The sequence below is a fragment of the Castor canadensis genome, chromosome 11 (assembly GCF_047511655.1).
Source record: "Castor canadensis chromosome 11, mCasCan1.hap1v2, whole genome shotgun sequence".
NCBI classification, from domain to species: Eukaryota; Metazoa; Chordata; class Mammalia; order Rodentia; family Castoridae; genus Castor; species Castor canadensis.
This window is the reverse complement of record NC_133396.1, coordinates 20923628-20948900: the sequence shown is the minus strand read 5'-3', so window position 1 is coordinate 20948900 and position 25273 is coordinate 20923628. Positions and strand designations below refer to the sequence as shown.

General features: G+C 42.7%; 2 protein-coding genes across 3 annotated transcripts in view; one reads left to right on the top strand and one right to left on the bottom strand.

Moving 5' to 3' along the window:
* Positions 1-5469: 5469 nt before the first annotated feature.
* Tubg1 (tubulin gamma 1) lies at positions 5470-11219 on the bottom strand. The gene is made up of 11 exons (XM_020165168.2): positions 11037-11219; positions 10607-10719; positions 10224-10391; positions 8916-8984; positions 8563-8642; positions 8005-8131; positions 7697-7783; positions 7434-7583; positions 6855-7007; positions 6617-6778; positions 5470-6429 (listed from the first exon to the last, which is right to left on the bottom strand). The coding sequence occupies exons 1-11, from the start codon at positions 11083-11085 to the stop codon at positions 6232-6234; spliced, it is 1356 nt and encodes a 451-aa protein (XP_020020757.1). The 5' UTR covers positions 11086-11219; the 3' UTR covers positions 5470-6231.
* Positions 11220-11401: 182 nt separating this feature from the next.
* The window catches only part of Retreg3 (reticulophagy regulator family member 3), a 20015-nt gene continuing 6143 nt past the window's right edge, over positions 11402-25273 (top strand). Inside the window, exons 1-3 of one of the 2 annotated variants that reach the window (XM_074045778.1) lie at positions 11598-11735; positions 14670-14757; positions 23796-23902. In XM_074045778.1, coding sequence (XP_073901879.1) covers positions 23848-23902 — 55 coding nt within the window. In that variant the 5' untranslated portion in view covers positions 11598-11735; positions 14670-14757; positions 23796-23847. Of the gene's footprint in view, positions 11736-14669; positions 14758-23795; positions 23903-25273 lie in introns of both variants that reach the window. The other variant, XM_020165160.2, reaches the window with a different exon arrangement.

Here is a 25273-nt window from a genome sequence, read left to right as displayed (position 1 = left end):
GTAGTCCTGAGAAGGGTCACTGGCTCTTGCAGTGAAAAAACAGTAGCTCCTCGTTGATTCAGTCCTTCATTTTTATCAGGAAAAATATTTTTCATGTAGATAAGTAACTTAAAACATTTTCCAAGCTGGACATCGGTGTCGCTCATGCCTATGATCCTAGCTACTCAGGAGGCAGAGATCTGGAGGATTATGATTTGAAACCAGCCAGGACAAATAGTTCATGAGACCCTGTCTTGGAAAAACCCTTCACAAAAAAGGGCTGGTGGAGTGGCTCAAGGTGTAGGCCCTGAATTCAAACCCAGTACTTCAAAAATAAAAATTTTTCCAGGGGTTAGAGATGTGGCTCAAGTGGCACAATGCTTGCTTAGCAAGTGCCAGGCCCTGAGTTCAACCCCCAGCGTGCTCTCTTCTTTATGTTGGATAAGTAAATAGATGTACCCATTCCAGGCAAGTCGTCATGTAGAATTTGCTTAACTAAGTTCAGTGGAGAAGGGACTCATTCCTCTACCTGGAGGTAGTATTTCCTGCGGGAATTCTTTCTGCTGAGGTGCTGGAATCTGCTAGACTCTCCACTTGTCTTACTCTGTTCCTGGAGTGTCACGCAGTTGACAGCCATCATATATTTGGCAATCTTATTTTCTCTTTCCAGGAAGAATTTGAAACCTACCTTGTCCACTGACTAGCTGTGAGACTCTGAGCCTCACTTTCCCCTCAGCTTTATTTTCCTCTCTAAAAATTGGGATATGGTCATTTCTATCCAGATAGTTGTGGAAATTAAGTGAACTCATGTATGTGAAGTACTTTGAATGGTGCTTGGTGTATATTAAATGCTCAGTAATATTTTTAAGTTTTGTTACTATAATGTTACATAAAGGACTTAAGATTGAACAACTTAATTTAATTTAAAGAAGCAACAAATAACTGTATGGTGTGGGACATTTGCCTATAATCCCAGCACTCTGTAGCACTCTTGTGAGCACTTTGCAGATACTTGGTGTATTAATTAAGAGTGGGAGGACCTGAGATCAACACTTATCAGCTCTATGATCTTGGGCAAGTTATTTAACCTCTCTGAGCCCATTTCCCTCTGATGATAAATGGCAAATATCCGCCTCCAAGGGCTCAGACAATTAATGCATGCGGAAGTGCATCATGCAGGGTTAACTGCTGTACAAAGGGGAGTAATACTACATTCTCCCCTCAAGTAACCCTTTTGGTAAGGCCCATTGTGAAGCTTAGTGCTGGGCAATTTAGTCTCCAATTTTTTCCCCCCACCACTGGGGTTTGAATTCAGGGCCTCATGCTTGCTAGACAGCCACTCTTACCATCTGAGGCACTCCACCAGTCCTTTTTTGTGATGGGTTTTTTTGAGATAGGATCTTAAGAACTATTTGCCCAGGACTGGCTTTGATCCTTGATCCTCCTAAATTCTGCCTCCTGAGTAGCTAGGATTACAGGCGTGAGCCACTGGTGCCTGGCTCCAATTTTAAGAAATGCTTGCTTCATTCTTGAGCAAATATCTGCCAGGCCTTAATTCAGCCCTGTCAGCCATATGTACTATTTCAAGATTTTCTAATCAGTTTCTGTGGTGTCCTTTTATTTAGAGTGACTAAGAGTCCCTGATTTCTAGGACTGAGGGATTGTGGGAATTTCGGTTTTAAAGCAAATGTAAGGGGTTTTGTAGGACTAAGAACTTCTAATGCTAAAACCAGGATGAACTGGACACCCTGTTAATAATTCAGTGATGGATTTAAGGGTTGGAGGGAAGATTTACCTACCTCTGGCTTCTATGGCCAGGGTCACAAATGTGGTAACACCAGAATGAGAAATGAAGAGGGTATTTCTAACTAGGCCTCCTAGGGAGTCTTAGTGAGGTTTGCATCTCTGTAAAACACTTGATTTTATCTATTCACACTGCAGTGATCAGGACCTAGGGATTTTAATTAAAACTTGTGGCTGGTGGCTCATGCCTGTTAATCCTAATACTTGGCAGGGTGGGATTAGGAGGATTATGGTTTGAGACCAGTCAGGGAAAATAGTTCCCAAGACCCCATCTCCAAAATAACCAGAGTAAAGTGTGGCTCAAGTAGCAGTGTGCTTGATTTGCAAGTGTGAAGCCCTGAATTCAAACCCCATTTCTACCAAAAATAAACAAAAAACAAGAAAAATTTGAAAAACCTTGTGTCCTCGTGTAGCAGTAATAGTTCATCATGTAATCCCAGTACTTGGTAGGTAGAGGCAGGAAGACTGTGTGCTCGAAGCTATATAACAAGACCCTATCTCAAAACAAAGTATAAACCTTCAACAACTTGGATGTGATGGATTAGTAAACCAAAATGTCAATTTAAAATGTTTCGGATACTATTCTAGGCAGCCCCTTCCCTGTTTAAGATCACAGTTCGAAACCAGCCTGGGCAAATAGTTCCCAAGACCCTATTTTGAAAAACTCCAACACAAAAAATGTCTGGTGGAGTGACTCAAGTGGTAGAGCACCTGCCTAGGGCTAGTATACCTAGCCCTGAATTAGAGCCCTTAAATTCAAACCCCAGTACCACCAAAAAAAAACCACACAAAAACAACAATGAGAAAAACCCAACCAATCAGCATATTTTCCAAAGGTACAGTCCCTAAATTTCGAATTCGTTTACACAACTCTTTTTTGGGGTATGTGGTTCTTGCCCTAGTTCTCTCTCATGTGTGTTCCAAGGCCCATGGGGTCACATCATACTGAAGTGTTCTGGGAACATTACCTTTAAATGCCTAATTTTCTCTCATTCGTTCATTCAGTCAAAAAAGAAGTTCCTATTCTAGGCTCCAGCCTTCTACTTTCTCTCCAGCTTTTCCACAGCAGCTCCTGTCTTTCATCAGGGCAGTTCCTTCTGTGGCTTGCAGTCTTTCCGACCACAGCGACTTCTCACTCCCAGCACCACCTGCTCCCTGATTCCCAGAGGCCTCCCTTTCCACCTGGCCTCTGAGCAGCGTTGCCCTCTGGATGACACAGTTTGGGGTTTGCTGCTGGCCAAGAACAGGGAGGGGCTGCCCTGGTGTGGGGTGATGGCTAATCTGGAAATAGCCTTGGGGGAGGGGCCTGGCCTTGAGACTGGGGTTGAAGTGCTTGTTTGTGCTCATACTGCCTGCTGCTCAGTAGTCAGAAAAAGGAGGCATCTTTGCAAATCTACTTCTTTTTCCCAGAGTATTTATTCATCCCTCTGGGCTAGTGACTGTTTTGCTATTCAGACAACTTTTTCACTCTGGACTTCCCATGTTTCCTTCTACCTGGGAGTCCACACATTTAACTGGATTCTGCAAAGGAAGGCCCTGGGATTGCTTGTGGCCTGGAAGTGGGCCAGCAGGCAACTCATAGAAGCCTCACTACGCTGGCCAACTCATGATCCACACTCAATACCAGCCACTCATGCAGATGCCCCAAAGGATGAAAGGTTGGACATCAGGAGCAGGGCCAGTGAAGGGAAAGGACTGAGACGAGGCACCCAGGGGTGCAGAATTAAGAGGCAGAGCTGAGCAGGGACCAGGTGCACTGGTTTTCACCAGTCATCTTCCTCCCCACTGGGAGAACAGGCAGCTGGCTAACACTAATCAGGCTAGCTGTCCCTGAGTCAGCTCCCTGCAGGCCCTGGCAGATGATTGTGACAAGCTGGCTGCTTTGACGAAGGTGGTGACAAGTTTGTGGACTCCCTGCCAACTCCAAGGCAATCCAGAGCTTGGCTTCCAACTGTCTATTCTCTGCCCTTCAATTTTGCAAAGGTCCCCTCTGTTCACAGGGGCTGGCCTATGTATTGCCCCCTATCCACATGCAGAACTGAAGGATAAATAGGTTTAAGGGAGGAAAAAGTGTGTCCCCAAGCCAATAGAGAAGTATGCCTAATTGTCTTATTTTTTGTAATGCTGGAGATTGAACTCAGGGCTTTGTGTATGCTAGGCAAGCATTCTACTACTGAACTACACTCCCAGTCCAGTAAGTATTGGCCCCAGATAGCTTGAGGGTAGGCACAGGTCATCAACTACCCTGGCCTGGGTGAAGGATACTTTGCAGGTCAACCTGAAGCCAGTTGAGGCAGGCACTCCCCATTTCACGATTGAATCTGCTTTCTGCACAAGAATTCAGCATCCCCACATCCTGACAACCATGGGCTTATTAAGTGCTCTAAAAGGGTGCAGAAATGAGACAATTCTATACTAGGTTGTAAGGTACATAAGGTAATGTAGTGCAGTGGTTAGAAACACAGATGCCAGTCAGTCCAACCAGACTTTGAACCAACTTTGCCATTTACTAGCTAGGAGAGTTAGTTAACTACTCTTGACTTCAGTTTTCTCACTTAGAAAATAAGGTTGAGGGCTGGTGGAGTGGCTCAAGTGGTACAGCATCTGCCTAGCAAGTGTGAGGCCCTGAGTTCAAACCCCAGTACCACCACCGATAATAATAATGTTGGTACTACCTACCACTTAATAGGTTGTTGTGAAGATTAAACAAAGTAAGGTACTCATGCATGCACACTCACTATCACTACAATCCTGACCTGTGGGGTATATAAGAGCCTAACGGGGCCCTGACAGCCCACCAGTCAAAGGAGAACCTGATTTGCCCTTTTGATCCTAAAGGTGTAAGAACCTGGCACTCTAGAAGCTGAGCTACCTTGCACTTAGGATGCTGTGTGGAAGCCAAAGCTGTACTTCCTGCACAGGCCCTATGGCCAGCTGGGCCCCTTAGATGAGAGCTGTACCCAGGCCAACACTATAGCTTGGCCACCCAACAGCAGCCCTAGCACCTGTAATTGGCTTGCCTGTGGCTGCATTCCAACAGCCAGGTTTGATGGTCCAGATGGCAACTGCCACAGCTGGTGTGGCTGGTGGGCTCTGCTGTTGGGCACATACTGGATCACACTATCCCGGGGGCTTCAGTGCAGGTAGACATGCTGAGCCCTCCAGGCCTGAAATCACTTACCAGGAGCCCCAGGAAACCCAGCTGGTCCAACAGCAGTAGCAACAGTTTAGTAGCCCTTGTTTTTATAAGATAAAATAGTTTTTGAAGTATGCCCAGAATCAGGGTGACTTTAAACTGTGGGAGGGCTTCAAAGAGGTATTGAAACAATGCAGAATTACAAATGGTTAGACTAACCAAGAAATTCACATCAAAGAAATGGAAAATTACCTGTAATGAGCAGGTTAATTTAACATAAAAATGTAAATGACAGTGAAAGTACAGCATGTAAAACTGTAAGATGAACATCTCCTTATTAACAGCTTCATTGTTTCAGAGTGTCCACAGAAGAGGATGTTGAGACTGGAATAGGGGTTCACTGAAATGGCATAGTTTGTGGCTGGAAAGTGTTTGTGTGGCCTCTTTAAACCAGCTGTTTTGATGTTATTTTGAGTTAATTAGAATAAAGTGATTTTCTTAAAAAAAAAAAAAAAAGATGTAAGAAGCTATAAATTCATTACTTTCCTGCAGTCTTCCACCAGAAGTATAAGGCACGGACTCCTTAAATAACGAGAAAACCTGAAAATAGAGCTATGGGTCTTAGCTATGGAACCACTTTTGGCCCTGTTTAGTTTGGGCTTTGGACTTGGTGTCCAATTTGATGTTCCTAGATTCCAGCTGTCTGAAATTGTTATTCTCCAGGACTGGCTCTGTAGCACTGCCCTGCTGGCTAGAAGGTAACAGGCACTTGGGCTAACTTACTTGCCCAGAGCCTAGGAGTAGGGTGGCGACACCAGCCTGTTGCAATGATCAATAGAACAGTCTGATGTGGGAACATGAAACTGGTGGAATGTTCCCCTGCTAGAGTGGAAGGGAACTGGGACCAGAGAAGGTTGGATAGAAAATGTATCTGTGGGCCTTCTTACCCTGGAAAGGAATTTCAGGTGGACAAGATCTCATTTGTATGCTCCAAAGGGAAAAGCAAGAGGAGGCTATTTGCTCAGAGATGAAGATGCTGGAAGTGGGGGCAGACCTGCCAGTGATAAAGAACAGGCATCCCTGCAACCCCGGCTCTGAAGCCTTCAAAGCAACCAATGACTTCATTCACACCCAGTGCTTTATTAAAGATAAATAGTCTCATAAGAGAAGTAAATGTGTCCCCAGGCCAACAGAGAGTGCATGTATGTGTGTGAAAGATTTGTGAGGTCCCTGATCTGTGCTCTGAGGAGTGGTCAGTCAGGCGGGGCCTGGGCCAACCGGTAAGGCAGATGAGGGTCTCTGTCCTGGGGGAATCACTGCTCCTGGGTACCCCAGGAGATATAGTCTGGCCGAGTGGCTGCATGGTACTCATCAATCAATTGCTGCACAATCTCCCTGGACGTGTCCATCTCATCAAAATTGTCCTTGAAGATGTCCTCCTTGCGGAACTGCTCCATGAAGGCCTCTCGTTTCCGCAGCTTGTCAAACTGGCGACAGGTCCGCTCAAAGAGCTTAGGGTGTACAGAAAGCAGGGACCACAAAAAAAAAAAAATGGAGGAACAATATGGCCCAGACAGCCAGGAACCAGGGCTGGGTTATTCCCATAGCAAGATGCTAGAAGCAGGGGCAGCAGGGATACAGAGGTAGGGCACAGCCAGGAAACTGACTTGGGAGATAAAGATATAAACAGAGACTCACCGAGGAGATACTGGTGTGGTTGGCCATCATGAGCCCACTGACCCGGTGGGCTGAGGGCAGGTAGGGAGACTTCCTGGATAGGGCCACCTGGATGCTGGCTGGGCCCCAAGGGATGAAGTTGGCCAACTTCCGTTCCCGGATCCTCTGCAGGCTCTTGTGGACCTGGGGTACAGAGTGGTGAAGGTTGCTTCTCCTCTACCCTGTGGTCCAGGGGGTAGGGCGAAGGGGCCTCACGTACCTGGGTGGGGTCTACCTCTCCCTGGATGATGTTGAGGATGGCAATGTAGCAGTGGTTGGTCTGGCGGTCTCGGCCTGTGGATACCATCACATTCTTGGGCTGTAGCAGTCGCCTCATGACATCCAGGACTGTGGTCTTCCTCACACTGGCCACCTGAGGGGAAGTGGGTCACAGGGACCAGGCCAGCACTCAGAGCACAGTCCAGACAGGCACAGATAGCGAAGAGTAGTCAACACGTGTCACTATCAGGTTCAGAGAAGTTTCTCTGGGTAATGTCTTTAGATCAGATCTACCTTGAGTCTCTGCTCAAGGATCTCAGTCCTCCTCTGCTTAGCAAACTCATTCCCTTGTGCAGGAATAGAAGCTGACCCCATCCAGCACAGCCCCTGCAGGAGCTAAAGACCCCAAGGATGGAGGCAAGACAGCAAGTAGGTGGCCAGTTTATGCCAGCCCCTGAGCAGAGGGCCTCTGAGGGCTGCACAGGGAAGGTCTTTGGACAGTGGACGGAATAGAAAGCTAAGGTCATGGTCTGCTGGGTTTAGGGCCAGCCTGGAGTGGGACACTGAGTGTTTCTCTTACTGACTGGTCCGTGGTGAGGGGGGTGTAGCCGGTCATGAGGAAGTGGAGCCGTGGTGTGGGAATGAGCGAGGCAATGAGGCCAATGAGGTCGTTGTTCATGTAGCCAGGGTAGCGCAGGGTGGTGGTGCTGGCTGACATGATGGTGGACACCTGAGAACAGGGATGTTACGTCACAGGCCTTGGCCTGGGTGGGATCTTCCTCCCCTGATGGCCCTCCAACAAGAGGGCTTCCAGCTCAAAGGAGACCAGGAGTAGGGGCTTACCAACTGATTGATCTGAGAGAAGGATGGGTTCTGGATGTGCAGGCGGTCTGTGGCAATCAGGTTCAGAGCTGTGTTGTCTAGCACCACCTGGGAAGACAGAAGAGGGTTACAAGTTTATGAGAACAAAGACATACAGAGTTCTGCCTAAGCCTAGGCTCTGAAGCCTTGAGCCTCGTGGCCAGAAGGACCCATCCAAAAAGGATTTACCGAAGTCTAGGGGCAGGGAGGAGCTCAAAATAGACTTTTTAAATGCATGAAAAGAATTAGATGGGTGTTGGGAGTAGGGACAGATAGAATCCAAGACTGACCACACAGTCAGCATTCTGGGTTAGCCTTTTGAGCGTAAGGAGTGAGTTGTAGGGCTGGACCACCACATCGCTCATCTCATCCTGGTTGGGAAACACTGAGTAGGTCTGCACCAGCTTCTTGGGATACCTGGTGAGGTTGGGAGAAGGCAACAAATAGAGGTTTGGTGAACATGAGGCTTCTCGGCATATCTGGAAGCAGCTAAATCTGAATGGGGAAATTGGGATGAGGTGAGAAGATCAGTAGAAAAGGAAGACTTGACTTTTGAAAGTCTGTAACCCCAAAGGGGGGAGGGGAGAGACATCATAGGAATTAATATTCCAACTGTTAAACCAGGCCAAATTTTCCGTGGATCTTCAACAAGGGCCCAGATTCCAGGCCCTGGCTGCAACCACTTGGAGTAAGATTGGGTTTATTCCATTGTAACTTCACCTTCCTTACTATAGAAGGGGCTCTTTCTTTCTCCAGCAAATAGGGAGGTATGTCTGATGGGCCTTCTAGTCACTTAGGAATCCAAGTTGAAGCCCATGTCTCCTCCTAACCCCCAGACACAGACTTACCTGTCATTTAGACGCTCTAAGAGATAGGAGCCCAGGCCAGAGCCTGTCCCCCCAGCAATGGAGTGACAAAGCACAAAGCCCTGCATGGGAAAAGGGCCATCAGTGTTTAGGTATGTAGTAGAAGTATTTTAAGTAGCCCCATCCCAAAATGTTTTGGACTTTTGTCTTCCTGAGCCCTTTTTTCTTGTCCCTTCATACATACAGCTTAGGAGATTCTGCCTTGTCTTCAGCAAGCCATGATTGCTTTTGTCCAGTGCAATGAATAAATGGGTGGGTCCTTTGCTTAACAGATGTCTCCTAAAGGTGTTGCCAACCCTTCTGTTAGGCCCCACCAACATTCCTGGGACACTCACCTCTAGACTGTCACTACCATCTGCTTCTCGATCTATGATGTCAAAAATGTCTTCGTGGATCTTTTCTCCCTATACAGACATGGAAAAGGTCAGAATAGGACAGGGCCATGCAACAAGGAACCTACCTCAGAATTGTCACCTTGATTCTCCTTATAGCACCTAAAGTCCTTCTAGGGACAGCCTTGTTCTCTATCTGCACTGAGGGAATACAGCACATTGGTTACAAACAAGCACTCTATCCCCACAAATTTTTGTATCCATAAGACCTATTCATGTTAGCACTAGTTGTTTTTGTTTCATAGTTCTGGGGAGAGAACCCAAGGTCTCACACATGCTAGGCAAGCACTCTAAACTATAGCTTTACTGTTAGCTGATTAACTCTAGAAAGATTACTTAATCTTTCTATGTCTTTTTTCCTCATCTGTATAATGAAGGTTATGATACAGGTCCATAATCCCTTATCTAAAACTCTTAGGATTCATCATATGTATTCTTTTTTGTGAGACTGAGTTTTGAACTCAGGGCTTCCTGCTTGCAAAGCAGGCCCTCTACTACTTGAGCAACATGTCCAGTCTAGTTTGCTCTGGTTACTTGGGGATGGGGTCTCACACTGTTTGCCCAGGCTGGTTTTGAAATGTGATCCTCCTGATCTCAGCATCCCAAATAGCCACCAGCTCCTGGCTCATCATGTTTTTGAACTCAAAATGTTTCAGATTTAGAAAGGCAGTTTGGCACATATAATGCCTATTAAAGAAAAGACCACAGGAGGGCTGAGGTATATTAATCAAATATATTAATATTTATGCCACGAAAGGTATGAGCAATGACAATAAATTGCATAGAAGCTATAAAATAGCCTGTCTCCATTGAGATTTAGTTTTGCTTCTAAACAAGTTAGGAAATGTCTTTTGGCTTCAGAGCTTTCTGGATTCTGGAAAAATCGATAAAGAGACTGTAGAACCTTTAGTGTTAAGAAATTTACATGAGGTAATATATATAAAGCACTTAGAATGGTTTGGCACATAGCACTATTGTAGGCTGTTGTTTTTTGGTTTTGTTTTTTTGAGACAGGGTCTTGCTATCTAACCCAGCCTGGGTCAGAGAGCTCTTCCTGCCTCCACCTTACAGGCATGTATTACTACCCTGGGCTCTACTGAAAGCTCTTAATGTTGCACAGTTAACTCTCTGCAGCTATAATTGTCTTCCTCCAGCCCTCATACATCGACTTGGTTTCACCTCTCTCTAGGAAGTCATAGGGCCTGTCCCCAAACAGGGAGTTGTGGGCCCTGCTGGGGAATAGCAAATGACCTGGGAGAACCCACTGGCCCAGTTGTTGCCAGCTCCTCCTCCATGCTCTGACAGGTAGATGTTCTCTGGGTTGTAGAGCTTGGCATAGGAGGAGTTGAGGATGGAGTGGATCACCCGGGGCTCCAGGTCCAGCAGCACTGCCCTGGGGATGTAGTGCTCATCGTCTGCCTGTCAAGAGGAGGACGGGAGGGGACCCGGTCAGCTAGAGTGGGTGAAGTCCTGAGTCCTCCCAACTGGGTCTCCTGCTGCCGCTCCCTCCCCAAGTCATCAACCCTGGACCCTCTGCCCAGCGGGTTTCCCAGTACCAGGACGCTGCCCTTCCCTTCAGGGCCCCTGGACTACTGCTGGCCCTGGTCTAGTCGCTGGTGGTGGTGGGGGGGCACCTGGTAGAAGAAGACGTCCTTGCGGTCAGTGCCCTCAGTGGCGAACTCCTCCACGATGCCCTCGGGGCTGATACCATGCTCGGCACACAGTTGTTTCCAGAACTCGAACCCAACTGGGGGAGAGGAGCAGGCGGGGGAGAAAGAAGATATCTGGGTCTGAGCAGGTTCCAATTAGCAGCTGGAGCACTGAGCGCCTGGGTTCAGGGGTAAAAAGTCTAGCCCCAGGTCTCTCCAGTATCTGAAAGGCTGCACGCTAACGACAGTACATAAGAAGGCCTTTTGGGGTTGGGCAACTGGATACAGGGTCAGGGATGTCCCGCCTTTCGGAGAACTACGATTCTGGGAAGAACAAATGGAATCTAGGACCCCACAGTGAGATCTCACTGAATCTAAGGAACTTGGCTAGCGGAGGGGCCGGAGGTTTGCTCACTCTGATTGCCGCACTGGCCCAACTGTAGGGTGATGATTTCTCTCGGCATTGCTCCTCAGGTACCAGCGTTGCAGCCGCTCCCGCCAGCAACGCCGCCGTTCGCCAGCCCGCTTGCCGCAAGACGCAGGCGCCAAACAACCCGCTCCACCCTCGAACTTTCTCCGCTCCAATGAGAACTGAGCTTAGAAGAGGCCACTTGTTATTCACTTGGCTTCAGCTGTGAGGATTGCGCGTGCGCAGCTCCGGATCCTTTTCGGCGTCTCAGTGCGGGGGGCGGGAGGAGGGAACGTATTTTGACGCAGCATCCTTCGCTTCCCCTCGGTGAACACGTGCTCAAGCCTGTGCGCATGTGCGCACGGTGAGAGCAGACCGTCCCAGTCAAATTTCGCATCTGCGCAGTTGGTGTTATTGTGACTGTCGGGCCGAGCGAGGCCCCGGATGTTGTGGCTGCCGTGGAGAGATGGCGGAGGCCGAGGGGGTGGCCGTGGCCCCAGGCCCAGCTTCAGGCTTGGCTTTCAGGGGCCGCCGAGTTATGTCCGCTTCCTGGGAGCGCGACCAGCAGGTTGAGGCAGCGCAGCGAGCCTTGGTGGAGGTCCTGGGGCCCTACGAGCCTCTTCTGAGCCGGCTGCAGGCAGCCCTGGTGTGGGAGCGGCCAGCCAGGAGCGCCTTGTGGTGCCTGGGGCTGAATGCGGCTTTCTGGTGAGAGAACTGGACCCTCAGAAACCCTCAAAGGCGCGAATTCGTCAGGTTTCTCTAGGGCTCTGCCTCTCGCCTGCCTTTTCTTCGCTGCACTGCTTCCTCCCTGTACCTGCTTAATTTTGCCTCACCTCCTTCCACTCCATCCCGCCTCCACGCTTTGCACTCCTGCTCTTACCAAGGCCTTCCAGCTGTCTCTCCACCCTTTCCTGAGCCCGCACATCTGGTAGGAGCTTCTGGTAGCATCTTGAGCGGATCGCCGTGAGCCAGGGCGCCTCTTGTTAGCTAGGGAAAGCTGTTTCAAGGCCGTCACTTCCTTTCTCGTGTCTGCTCAAGTGTGGTTTGAAGACTGTCTCCAGAAACTTCAGTAGTTATTGTGGTAGTGGAGGTATAAGGTCTTGAAGAGATGTGATAAGAAAACAGGCTTGAGCGGTTAGCATAAATTAGCATGTTAGATATTCTCTCACCTAGCCAAGAAGTTGAAATCCAGCGTGGACATCCAAAGCTGCAATTTGAAAGGAAATTATAAGCCTTTGAAAAACAGTTATGAAATAGTGATCGTGAGATCTCACCGTTTCAAAGCCACTTACGATTGCAGCGTCTGCCAGTTACGAGGCATTAGAAAGGCATCCTTAGCTAGCGTTTTATAAGCAAGGAAATTAACACTGTCTAATAGTGTGAATTTTCCTGAACTGGACAAATGACACTATAGATATGTGTTAAGTATATGTGACATGTCCTGGAAAAATGGAACTGCTGCTCCTCTCCTAAGTTGTCACCCAAAGACAACTTAGGTCTTCAAAGAATCTACCCACTGTAGTTTGAGTTTATTAATAACTAGAGAATTATTATTGATCCAGTTGGAAGGGAACAGATGCATTGAGTTGCTTCTAGAATGAAATAAGACTGTCCTGCATAAGTGACAGTGAGTTTTTGTTGTTATTTTTGCTAGAAATAGCTTCTCAAAATTCTTGGCTTTAAAATCAAAACATTATCCTTTGAAAAAACTTTCAGTAAATTGAAGCAGAACAAATAATTCCAATTCCATTGACTGTCAGTTCTCTGCCAGTTTGAAGGAAACCCAAGCCATGTCTAGCTTTTCTTACTTTCAGGGTCTTTAGCAAATTTGATGGTAAACTTTTCCTAGTACATCACTTTTTTTTTTTTTAATGGTGGTATGGATCAAACCCAGGACCTTGTGTTATGCATACTAGACTTGTGTCACTGAGCTACACATCCAGTCCTTACGACCTATTTGTGGTAATGCTTCTTCACCCCTAGGTACCACCTTCCCTCTGGTTTGTCACTGTAAAAGCCCTTCACTATAGCACCTCATTCAGGAGCATTTATCCAGGCAAAACTTCATTTCCCACAGGAGTACCCCTGGAAAGAAAGTTGTCCTCATTAAACCAGTTTTTTATTATGTGGGGTTGAGGTTTGTGTATGAGGAGCTGCTCTGAATGAGACATATCTTTAAATGAAACAGTAAACTTTCATTTGCTGACTCCAAACAGTGTTCACTAAGTAAACTATGTTTAGAATCTCACTCAGAACCCCCTTTTGTACTCTGGGTCTCTTTATGGCATTGTTGTGATTCTTTTTTATCTCTAGCATTTCCTAGTAGATTGACCTGTTGTGTATCCAGAACACAGTTACGCTTGTTACATTCCCATCACACTCTTAAGAAGGTGGGAGAAAGAGAGAGCAAAATGAAGGTGTGACTTGCGACAGAAAGAACAGTTGCTGTGGCATTTTGGAGAGGACCGGTAGTGTTAAGGGTCCAGGTAGTGTTAAGGTTCTGGAGACTAGAGTATTGGAATTGGAATCCATAGAATTGTTTGGGGGAAATGAGCGTCTTTGGAAAGTAGTTGAGGTTTAAACTGAAAGTCAGACCTCACATACTATTAGTATCTTACTGAATATGTGAGTGTTGACTTTTCGCTTAGAAATGTGGAAGAATGTTTAGTTCTCAGTCATTTTAAATGTTTAAGATAGGAAAGAGGATCAGCAGCTTAGGTTAGAAAAATCATATCTGAATTACTTAATTTTTTCTTTCATTGTCTGTTAAGAATAATGGTACAGCATTAACAGATGTTTTATGCATTTTGAGATATTAAAAGATTAGACAGTAGGCCAGATGCCAGTGGCTCATGCCTGTAATCCTAACTATTCAGGAGACAGATCAGGAGGATGGAAGTTTGAGGCCAACCCGGGCCAATAGTTCGAGAGACCCTGTCTTGAAAAAAAAACTCTTCACAAAAAGGTTGATGGAGTAGCTCAGGGTGTAGGTCCTGAGTTCAAACATCAGTATCGAAAAACAAAACAAAAGATTGGCTAGTAGTACCAAAAAAGTTATCAGAATTCAGGTAGGTAGCTTTTCACTTTAGGTGTTTTATATTCTCAGTCATGGTTTTTCAGGGTTTTTTTTTTTTTTTTTTTTTTCTTTTTTTGTACTTGTGAATGTGTCCCTTTTCACCTTAAATAGGTAATTAAGAGAGATCAAGTAAGTAGCTTGTCACCTTAATTTTCCAAGGCTTTCACCCTCCCACCCCTCAGGTTCTAGAATAATGGTGGCCATATCAGAGATTATTCATCCTAGTTTACTTTTGGCCACTGATCTGTTGTTACCTTAGGATAATAATAGCAATCTCAAGCCTTCGCTGCTAGTAGCTTGTATTTTCATTAGCCTCAGTTCCACCTGATGTAAATGAATGATTTGGGGGACGAATATGAGAGTCAGCAAGAGTATTTCCTGACAGGATCAGAGAAGAACAGGTTGCAATCACTTTTTGGTTTGACTCATAGAAGATAAGGGAGGGTGAGGGTAAATGAACCCTAGAAATGTGTGAATGCTTCAGGCTCCCTGAATAGTAGAGAGTTCAAGGAGGGCTAGATGATTCCTGAGCTCCTTTCTAGCTTTTAACATTGTGATTCTAGGTGGTCCTTGGAGATACTGATTGAACACAATCTACAAGCCGATTCTCTGTTGAGATCTCTGTTGGGATCTGCTTTTACAGTCACTAAAGTGAGTTCACCATACTATACTTTGGGGAGTCATTGTAGAATCTGTTTTTACAAATTAAAACAATGTTTCCCTTTCTCCCTAAAAAAATGACCTGGGAAGTGATTAAGGGTATACAACAATTCTGGCTTAAAAGGTTAAAATGGTTAGAATTTGAGTAAAAAACAGTGAGGAGGGCTGTGGTTGTAGCTCATGTGGTAGAGCTCTTGCATAGGATCAGCATATACAAAGCCCTGGGTTCAATCCCCAGTACTGCAAGAAAGAGAGAGAGAGGGAAAACAAACAAACAAACAAAACCAAAAAACAGGAACAGCAAATGGGATGGAGGGCTTATTTTTTTATTAAAAAAAAAAGTCTGCACATCAAACTTTAGATAAAATCAGTTGAACAAATGTTTCTAGTGATAGTCTTTGGAGGGATCTTATTGATGTTTTTGGTAGCCAGGAAGACTCCCAAGGATGTCTTGGTTAACTGCTGCTTTTTGCCTTCAATTTTTTCTGTCCTAAATTGTAAGAGGGTTGGTGTTTTCTCTTTATTAGCATATGGGTAGATCATTAGCAGCTAGCTGCATGCAGCAACTATCATTACACAATGCAGGTTGACTTAATTTTTTTCTTTTTAATTTACCAGTGACTGGCTCATTAACCAGACAGTCACAAGTGCTGTATAATAATGGGCTTACTGTCCCTGTAGGATGGGAAGCTTTGTTCTGAAGTGCCATTGAAACAGGCTTACTCTGTTATGACCAAGGAAGCTAGAAATAGTATATTTTTTGATTGAAAATAGACATGTAGTCATAATTCATGACTTTGTGTGTGTGTGTGTGTGTGTACACAAACATGCGAGTGTGCTACTTATGATTAAACCCAGGACTTCATATATGCTTGTCAAGTGCTATTATTTCTGATTATAGCAAACTCTAATTTAAACCTCTATGGATAATGAGGATCCATGGCATAGTTAACCTCAAAAAGATTATGTTTTTTTCTAGACTTTCTGATTGCCTTTTTGGAGACCAGATTGTTATTGCAAGGAATATTTTATTTAACTTGAGGATTTAATTGGATTTTAGCCCCTGACAAAGTGAAGAGACAGTATACAAAAGGGAAAAAAATTAATGGATATATAAAATTTCATTCTCACTAGAAATGAAAATAATTCAAATATATGTGTTATTAATTTCTGCTCAAGTTTTTTGACAGTACTGGGGTTTGAACTAAAGACTTTGTGCTTATGAGGTGGATGCTTTACTGCTTGTTTAATGCCTTCTTCCAGGGCTGGAGGGAGTAGGGAGTGATTGCTAATGGGTATGGGTTTCTTTTTGCGTGATTAAAATACCCTAAAATTAGATAATGGTGATAGTTGCAGAGTTCTGTGAATATACTAAAAAGCCATTGAGTTACATAATACAAATTGGTGAGTTTTACGGTAAGCAAACTATATCTCAATAAAGTTGTTTTTAAAAAATTAATGCCTCTTGACCTAGTATTCCACTTGAAGTAGTTATCATTGGTGAGTACAAAGATTTATGTTTAGTGTTGCATAGTTTGTTTTTTCTTTATTACATCAAAAATTGGGCCTGGGCACCAGTGGCTCACACCTATAATCCTAACTATTTGGGATGCTGAGATAAAAAGTATCATGGTTTGAGGCCAACCTGGGCAAATAGTTCATGAGACCCCCCCATTTCCACAAAATGACGAGAGCAAAATGGACTGAGGTATGCCTGCTTTATAAGCATGAAGCCCTGAGTTCAAACCCCAGTCCCACCAAAAATAAATAAATAAATAAATAGAGTAAAATAAAATAGGCCAGTCCTGGGGAAAAAGTGAGACCCTATCTCAAAAATAACCAGAGCAAAAAGGACTGGAGGCATAGCTCAAGTGATAGAGCACCTGCCTACTGTGAAGCCCTGAGTTCTAACCCCAGTACCACCAAAAAAGGAAAAAAATAATTGGGCCCAGGGACGCAAAAAAAAAAAAGGAAACGTCTTCCTTTAATTGGAGAAAGTTGGGTTTTGTTTTGTTTTAGATACTAATGGAGGGCTGGGGATTTGGCTCAGTGTTACAGTGCTTGACTAGCATGCATGAGGCCTTGGATTGGACTCCTAGCACCACAAAAAAACAAAGAAATAATATGGTGTGGTCATTTTAAAAGTTTTTTTTTTTTTAATGGGAAAACTTGTGCCGGTGGAGTGGCTCAAGTGGTAGATCACCTGTCTGGCAAGTTCAAGGCCCTGAATTCAAACCCCTGTACTATCAAAAAAACAAACAAAGCTGGGCGCTAGTGGCTCCTAGTTACTCAGGAGGCAAAATTTTAGAAGGATCGTGGTTCGAAGCCAGCCTGGACAAATATTTCCGAGAGAACCTATCTCAAAAAAACCCTTCACAGAAAAGGGCAGGTGGAGTGGTTCAAGGTGTAGGCCCTGAGTTCAAGCCCCAGTACCACAAAAACAAAGTAAAAGTAGGAAAACTTGTCTGTATCATTGAGTGAAAAAGATTTTTAAACTAACTGTGTCATGTATTTCCAGTTTTAATTTTTATTATTTATTATTTATTTGCAGCACTGGGGATGGAAACCAGGGTTTTCTGCATGCTAGGCAAGCACTCTTCCACTGAACTACATCCTTAACCTTTCAGTGTTGTGGTTTTTTTTGTTTTATTTTGTTTTTTTTTTCAAGACTGGGTCTTGCTGTATAGCCAAGACTTGCCAGAACTCATCATGATGCTCCTGCCTTGACCTCCCAAGTGCTATGATTATAGATGTGTGCCACCATGCCTGGCTACACAATATATGTGAACTTTTTTTTATTTTAATTTTTATTTTTTTATGAACATTTTATTTCTTTCTTCTTTTTCTTTTTTTTTTTTTTTGGTGGTACTGAGGTTTGAACTCCAGCCTTTGAGGCTTGCTAGGCAGGCGCTCTACCCCTTGAGCCACGCCTCCAGACCTGTGAAAGTTTTTTTAAATGAAAGGAATCATCATATTTTAGAATATGTATATGGAAGCTAGATTGTTTTTAAAACTTTTAATTACAGATAACTCAAAACATATACATACATAGAATAATATTATATACCATCACGTACCCACCTTTATCAATCAGGGCTAATTTTGTGTCTTCTGTACTCTAATTTTCACCTCCTTCTTATTGTTTTGAAGTAAAACCTGGATGTCATATAATTTAATCTGTAGGTATGCTTCTGTAAAATAGATTTTAGAACAAAATACTACTGCCATTGTCACTTATAAAAAAATTAATGATACCAGTGTTCAAATGTCCAGTTTTCTCATAAGTAGTACTTTGGGGGTTTTTTTTGTTTGTTTTGGTAGTACTGGGCAGAACTTTGGCTTTTTAAAAACTTTTTTTGGGGGGGGTTAAGAGTCAAGTGAAGTCCATTAATTGTAACTGATTGCTCTGTGACGAAATCTTTTTGTTCTAATTGCAGAAGCATGCCAACTGCATCCCTGTGTCTTAACATGTCCCTATCTGTTACGTATTTCTTGTACATTGGTAGGTAGATATAGGGGCTTGATGAGATTCAGATTCACAAAGAAAAAATTGATTTTTTTTTTTTTTTGATGGTGCTTGGGCAAAATAATTGGGAGAAGGGAACAGACATTTCATAGATAGTGATGTACTGATTTCATTTTTCTTTTAATTATTCCTTACACTTTCTAAAATTTCTTCAGTAAACATGCTGGCCTGTAGAAATAAGAATAAACATTAAGAAAAAAATTGAGTTCAACCTCCAGTACCACCAAAAAAAATAGTAAGAAAAAGAAAATGAAAAAAAATAGGTCTTTATCCTACACTGAGTAGGAAAGATTGGCTAAGGTAGTTCTCAGTTGAATAATTCACATGTAGGGAGGGGCTGGCAGAGTGGCTCAAGTGGTGGAGCACCTGCCTAGCAAGTGTGAGGCCCTGAGTTCAAACCCCAGCACTGCTTCCCACACCAAAAAAAACAACTGCATGAATAATTCACATGTAAATATTCAGAATTGACTACATTTGTAGTTGTATTTTGCTAAATGGAAAGTTTTTATGCCGATAGTGGTTGTGGAAAGTGTATTACAGGTTTTCTTTTCAAACGTATACACTGTTAATCTGCTTGTGAATAATTGGGCCTACATGAATGGACATTGAAGGACTAAAGAAGAATCTTTTTTTTTTTTTTTTTTTTTTTTTTTTGGTATGACTGGGGTTTGAACTCAGGGCTTTGAGCTTGCAAAGCAGGTGCTCTCTACCGTTTGAACAACACCTCCAGCTGTTTTTGCTCTGGTCATTTTTGAGATGGGATCTAGGGAACTATTTGCTCAGGTTGGCCTGAAACCAGGATCCTCAGTCTCTGCCTCCCAAGTAGCTAGTCCTCTTCCTCTCTCTCTCTCTCTCTCTCTCTCTCTCTCTCTCTCTCTTTTTCTTTCATCTCTATACCTTTTCCAATCTCAAAAGTGCCTTATCTTCGAGTATATCTTGACTTTTTTCTGGTGGCTTTCCAAGTTACCTCTATAAAATTAGCAACATGTGACCTCATTATATCCCAAACATATCAATCTGAGATTGATACTCATTTTGTTTGTTTTTTGTGGTACTGGGGATCAAGCCCATGGATTTGTGTGTGCTAGACAAACATTCTGTCATTGAACATCCCTAGCCCTTGATAGTCCTTTTGCATTTTGTATTTAGGGTTGGAATGAGAGGAAGAACATACACTTATCCATATTATTTGACTATCATATGATAGTCAGATCTCTGAGGGAACCTTAATAATAATTGTCTAGTTAGTATAAAGGAGTCAATTCTAGTTCTCTGAGGTGGTCTTTTCCATTAAGATCTTTTTGTGTGTATGTGTTGGTGTGTGACTGGAGTTTGAACTCAGAATTTCATACTTCCAAAGCAGACTCTACCACTAGAAGCACACCTGCAGTCCATTTTGCTCTAGTTATTTTGGAGATAGGGTCTTGAGAACTACTTGCCTTGGCTGGCCTCAAACCTGACCCTCCCAATTTCAGCCTCTCAAGTAGCTAGGATTACAGGTGTGAGTCACCAGTACCTGGCAAAGTGGGTTTGTTGTTGTTGTTGTTTTGGGTTTTTTGGTTGGTGGTGTTGCTGTTTTGCAATAGGGTTTTGCTGTGTAGCCAAGGCTGGCTTCAAACTCAATCCTAAGCCTCCCAGTACTTTATGCCACCGTATGAGATATCCATTGAATTGCCATCTGTTTGACAGAAACTATTTGGCCAGGAAATGTTATTTTATACCTCATAGAAAAACTAGTTTTCCTCTGAAATTCCTTTAGTAGCTTGTTCAAGAAAGGCATTCACCTGGGCCAAAAATTGATCTGTGAACCAGGATTAGTTATGTTTGGGAACATGTTCACAATTTTAGCCTTCAAGACCTAGAAAATATACCCTTTGCAAAACTGGCTTACCTTCCTCTTCAGGATTAACCTCCCCCCCAGTACCCTTTGTCATAAGAGGCCCTTCGTGACCTGACTTCTGCCTTGCTTCTCATACTGATCCCAACCCTCTGTTCTCTTAGTTCTGTCAAATTGCTCCTTAAGTGTATGTTGCTAGCTCACTGTTCTCCTGTCTGAATATCTTTTCGTTCTTCCCTATACCCTTTTGCACTGTTTTCTCACCATTCATCTTTCAAATTCCAGCTAGATGTCCTCCTCTTTGTGATTATTGCCTTGTAAGGTTATAAACATAAATCCACTTGAGAGTGAGGTTCCTGTCTTTCTCATTTCTGTAATTGGGCTGCTTATCACAAGGTCTTGGCAAGTAGTCAGTAAATGTTCAATTGAGTTGAACCACAGTTTAGAAGAATGGAAGATGCGGACTAGAGCAGGTTACTAAAATAGTCCAGGTTTTGGAGAAACACTAATTTTGTTGCCGTCATGCTCAGAAAACCACCCTTCCCAGGAGAGTTTGGTAGCCTTTCCCTACTCCAGTTTCTGTTGGTGTTAGTAATCATGCTCTGGAAGGATGACTGCAGACAGTGTGGACTGCTCATTAGAGAACTTTAAGGTGATTTGGAGGGAACAACAGTTGTACCACGTGCCGCTGCTGGGATGAAGCAGCAGCACTGGGGAGCAAGAAGCTCTAGAGCCCTTATCCATGGCCTTGTTAATTTTGCTTATTTGTTTGGATAATGCACTGGCTTTAGAAGATTAATGGTGTAGAGCACCTCTAGAGGTTTAGTTTTACTAAGCTGCTTTCACTGGTTAATCTCATGTATAATTGCAGTATCTTTTAAATGATAGTGTAGAAAAAAATTGGAATAGGGTTGTCATTGGTGACTAGGTGTCTGATTCTCCTTATTTCCTTTCATACCTCATTTTTTACGTAGTTTTAAAACTAATATGCATTGATTTTTATTGAAAAGAGTTAAAAACTATCTGGAGACAGAATTTAATGGTTTATTGCCAATTCCTGTGTACAAATTTATTTTTGTGGTGCCAGAGATTGAACCCAGGGCCTTGGACAAGGTTTTTAAATCTTTTATAAGATGATAGGAGAATTGTTCTGTGATTATATCAAGTCTTTATTTAGGTCATGTATTGAGTTGAGGTCATTCCAGAGTGATCATTTATAACCAGCTTTTAATCACTCTTAGTTTGATCAGTTGCTACAATAATACCTAGTAACAATACTACATTTGTAAGGTTGAATACAACTATGTGCTAAGAACATATTGTATTTTCTTCTTGGCTTTTTGGCCAAGGTGATTTAAGTATGTTGTAAGAGTTGTTTCTAATACCCACAAACAGCTCTTTGGGATTTGTTATTATTAACATCACATAATGGATAAGGCAGGTAATTTACTAAAGGTTACATGACTAATGGTGAGACTCAAACTCAGGTCAGTCTAACTTTAAAAGCTGTGTCTTCATGGGGAATAGTGGTGAGCATCTGTAATCCCAGCACTCAGGAGGCTGAGGCAGGAGGATCAGTTGCATTTAGGAGTTTGAAGACCAGTCAGGGTGGCATCGCAAGACCCCCATCTCAAAGAAAAAAGGAAAGAAAAAGCCAACTGTGGTGGTACATAGCTGCAGTCCCAGTACCCGGAAGGCTGAGGCAGGAGGATCATGAGTTCAAGGCTGGCTTGGACTACGTAGCAAGTTCAAGCTACGTACTGAGACTCTATTAAAAAAATATTTTTTAATTAAGGGGGTGTGAATCAAGTGGTAGGGTGCTTGCCTAACTAGTTCAGGGACCTGTGTTCAATCCTTAATGCTGTAAGCAATTAATTAATTAATTAATTAATTAAAAAGAAAAGCTGTCTCTCTGCCCTGCTGTATACTACCTCTTCGCTAATGCATCTGGCTTCCCTCTAGATCTTGGAACAGCATTTCTCAAACCATCTTTGGTGAAGGACCAATGTTTTTTTTCCCCCCATTCTGTTGCAATCGATGCTTTTCAAAAATATAAATAACTAGAGAAATTAAATTTAAAAAGAAAATACAAGCCCAAATATATTACTAGATTCAAAATTATTTAGTCAGATTCTATAAAAATTTCTATACGCTTACTTTGTATTTCTGTACTTATTTCCCCACAGGTTGGTACAATCTGCTTGTCGGCTACTGCTAAGTAGTAGACACTGCAAGGCGCCACCTTAGAGGCTTTAGGGTGTATAAAATAGAAGAAGGCAGAAGAACTGGGTTTTATTTGTTTGTTTAACATTTTATCGTGAAAGATTTTAAGCATATACGGAAGTGGGAAGAATAATGTAAAGAAACTCATGTCCCCTTCACACAGCTTGAGCAGTTAACTAACTCAGTAGTCAGTCTTGTTCCCTATAATTTTATACCATTTATCTTGCCAAGGTTATTTTGAAGCAAATCCCAGATTTCATTTTATTTATGAATATTTTTTGATACTTTTGAAGTTTATTTGTAAAAGATAGTGATTGTTTAAAAACAGGTCTGGCAGAGTGGCTCAAGTTAAGAGTGCCTACAAGCACAAGGCCCTGAGTTCAACCCCCTAGTACCACCAAAAAATGAAAACAAACATAACTATTCTAATGTCACACCTAAAAACTAATAGTACTTTCTCCTTAATATCAGATTTGCTGGCTGTGGTCAGATTGCTTATAAATATCCCTTTTTTGAGGAGGAGTTGGGACTGGCATTTGAACTTAGGGCTTCGCATTTGCAAAGCAGGTGTTCTACCACTTGAGCCACACCTCCAGTCCATTTTGCTCTGGTTATTTTGGAGATGGGGGTCTTGCTGTTTGCTTGGGCTGGCCTCCAATCTCCATCTTCTTGATCCTAGCCTCCCAAGTAGCTGTGTGCTATTGATTCAGTTTGCTTGTGTTTTACTGAAGGTTTTTTGCACCTGTATTTATAAGGGGTATTGGTCTGCAGTTTTGTGTCTAGATTTAGTATCAGGGTAGTGCTAGCCTCATAAAATAAATCAGTAAGTACTCCTTCCTTTTCAGTTTTTTAGAAGAGTTTGAGAAGCATTGGTGCTAATTCTGAAGAACTAATTTTTAGACGTAGTTTTAGTGCTAACTTTCTATCCTTCATCTGTAATAGGATACCTAGTTGAATTAAATGCTTTTTTCTTTTTTTAACAATACTGAGGTTTGAACTCAGGGTCTTATGCTTGCTAAGCAGGCACTCTCCCACTTGAGCCATGCCTCAAGCCCAGAATAAATGCTTATATTTAATATCTCTGTCAGTTCATTGCCCTATAATGGAGTCTAATTTGATAGAAAGATGTTTGTTTTCATCATATCATCTTATCAAGGATGAATTGTCTCTGAAATTATTAGAATCACAGACTGGAAAGTTGAAAGGGATTTTAAGAGGTTATTTGATTTAGTCCTCTGCAAAGAAATTATCTCTGTAGGTAAAATAGCTGAGATCCAGAAAGTTTAAATGATGTACTCAATGTATATAACTAGTATGTGTTGGAACACAAAAAAAAAACCTAAAATTCAAGTGTATTTACCACAGAACCGAACCTATAGCAAACATGTGGTCTCTTCTGAAATTAGTTTAATTGCTTAATGACCTGTTTTCCCTTCTCTGTAGGTTTTTTGCGCTGACATCACTTCGTCTTGTATTTTTACTTGCATTTGGCTTGATGATCATTGTCTGTATTGATCAATGGAAGAACAAAATTTGGCCAGAGATGAAAGGTGAGTTTGATAGCAGTTAGAATAATCTGAACTGGAAATGGCCTTTTTAAAATGATTTTTGCCTTTAGTTTTGGGTTTTTTGAGAACTAGTGGAGCTTGGGACTGCTTTTGAAGTCCAGTCATTTACTTTAGGAGATACTTCAAAGGCTGTGCCCCATCTGTGGGTTTTTAGAACTGGGTTCTGCCTTTCCCTTCTTAGCAAATCTGTATCCACTATTTGGGATGTTATTGCCAACATTATTGGCCCGAGGAATAAGTAGTCCTTAAGATTTTTAAAAAATAAATAACCTTATTAATCATCTTTACTGAGGAAACATCAGTTTACCTCTCAAGAATTTCTTTTAAAGTATTTGCAAAGATAGACATTGTGTCCTACGGAAAGTACCCTCTAAAATGATACATTAATAATATATACATACATAAACGAAAGGTAATGGCAGTTATAGAACAATACCAGAGATGCCATAGTGCAATTTGTGACTAATAGATTCATTTATTTTGGTCCTAACTCAAGCCTTGAATGAAGCAAAATACTTGGAAAGTGAAAAGAAGAATGTGCTTCTAAACAGGCCAGTTGCTTGATTAGTTTAAGGAAGCACAGCTACAAAGCATCTCCTGAGTGCAGAGAATTGAGCATTTTGGTGAGAATGAAGAGTTCATTAAAGGAATGCTGGGAGATAAAATTGAAAGTATATTGGCATTAGATTTTATAAGACCTGAAAGTTTGAAAGTTAGTTTTAGAAAGTTTAGACTTCATCCTGTAGATAGTGAGTGGTCACTGAAGGGTTTTGTTTTGTTTTGTTTGTTTTACATTAGAGCTCTATGCTGAGATAATAGTAAAGACTAATTTGGTAGCATTTTATAGGATGGCATGGAAGGAGCAAAAAAGGGAAAAGAGGACGATTTGTTAGGAGTATGTAGCAGTATCTTTGTGGGAAGCAGCTAGAGAGATGCCCGTGAAAACAAATGACATATGGTTTGGAGGGCTGTGAAGGAAGGAGTTGCATCAAGACTGATAAGTAGTTGGATGGGAGTTAGAAGAGCAAGGGATAAAAGGTGACTTTGGGATTTTAAAGGTTGGAGAGTGGGAATGATGTACAATTAGAAGATATAGGCAAAAGCAGGCAGGGAGTTGGTTCAGGTGGGGGTGTAAATGAGGAAAACTGATGGGGGTTCTCGACATGTTAATGTTTAAGTGTTGGCAGGATACCGAATCACAGTGTAGTTTTAAAATACATTCACCTCTTACAGAGGCTTCAAGGAATCAGGTTCATCTGTCTGTCATGGCCGGTAAAGGTCAAAAGACTTTACATCATTCAGAATGGATAATGGGTGTCTGTTCAGAGAGAATAGGCAGATTTCTAGGGTTGG

What these genes read in the sequence shown, in the direction of transcription:
- Tubg1 (XM_020165168.2), bottom strand. Translation starts at nt 11,085, where the DNA reads ATGCCGAGAGAAATCATCACCCTACAGTTGGGCCAGTGCGGCAATCAG. An exon ending in AGGACGTCTTCTTCTACCAG is followed by an intron (nt 10,392 to 10,606) that starts GTGCCCCCCCAC and finishes TCCTCTTGACAG; the next exon opens with GCAGACGATGAGCACTACAT. An exon ending in ATGGTAGTGACAGTCTAGAG is followed by an intron (nt 8,643 to 8,915) that starts GTGAGTGTCCCA and finishes TTTCCCATGCAG; the next exon opens with GGCTTTGTGCTTTGTCACTC.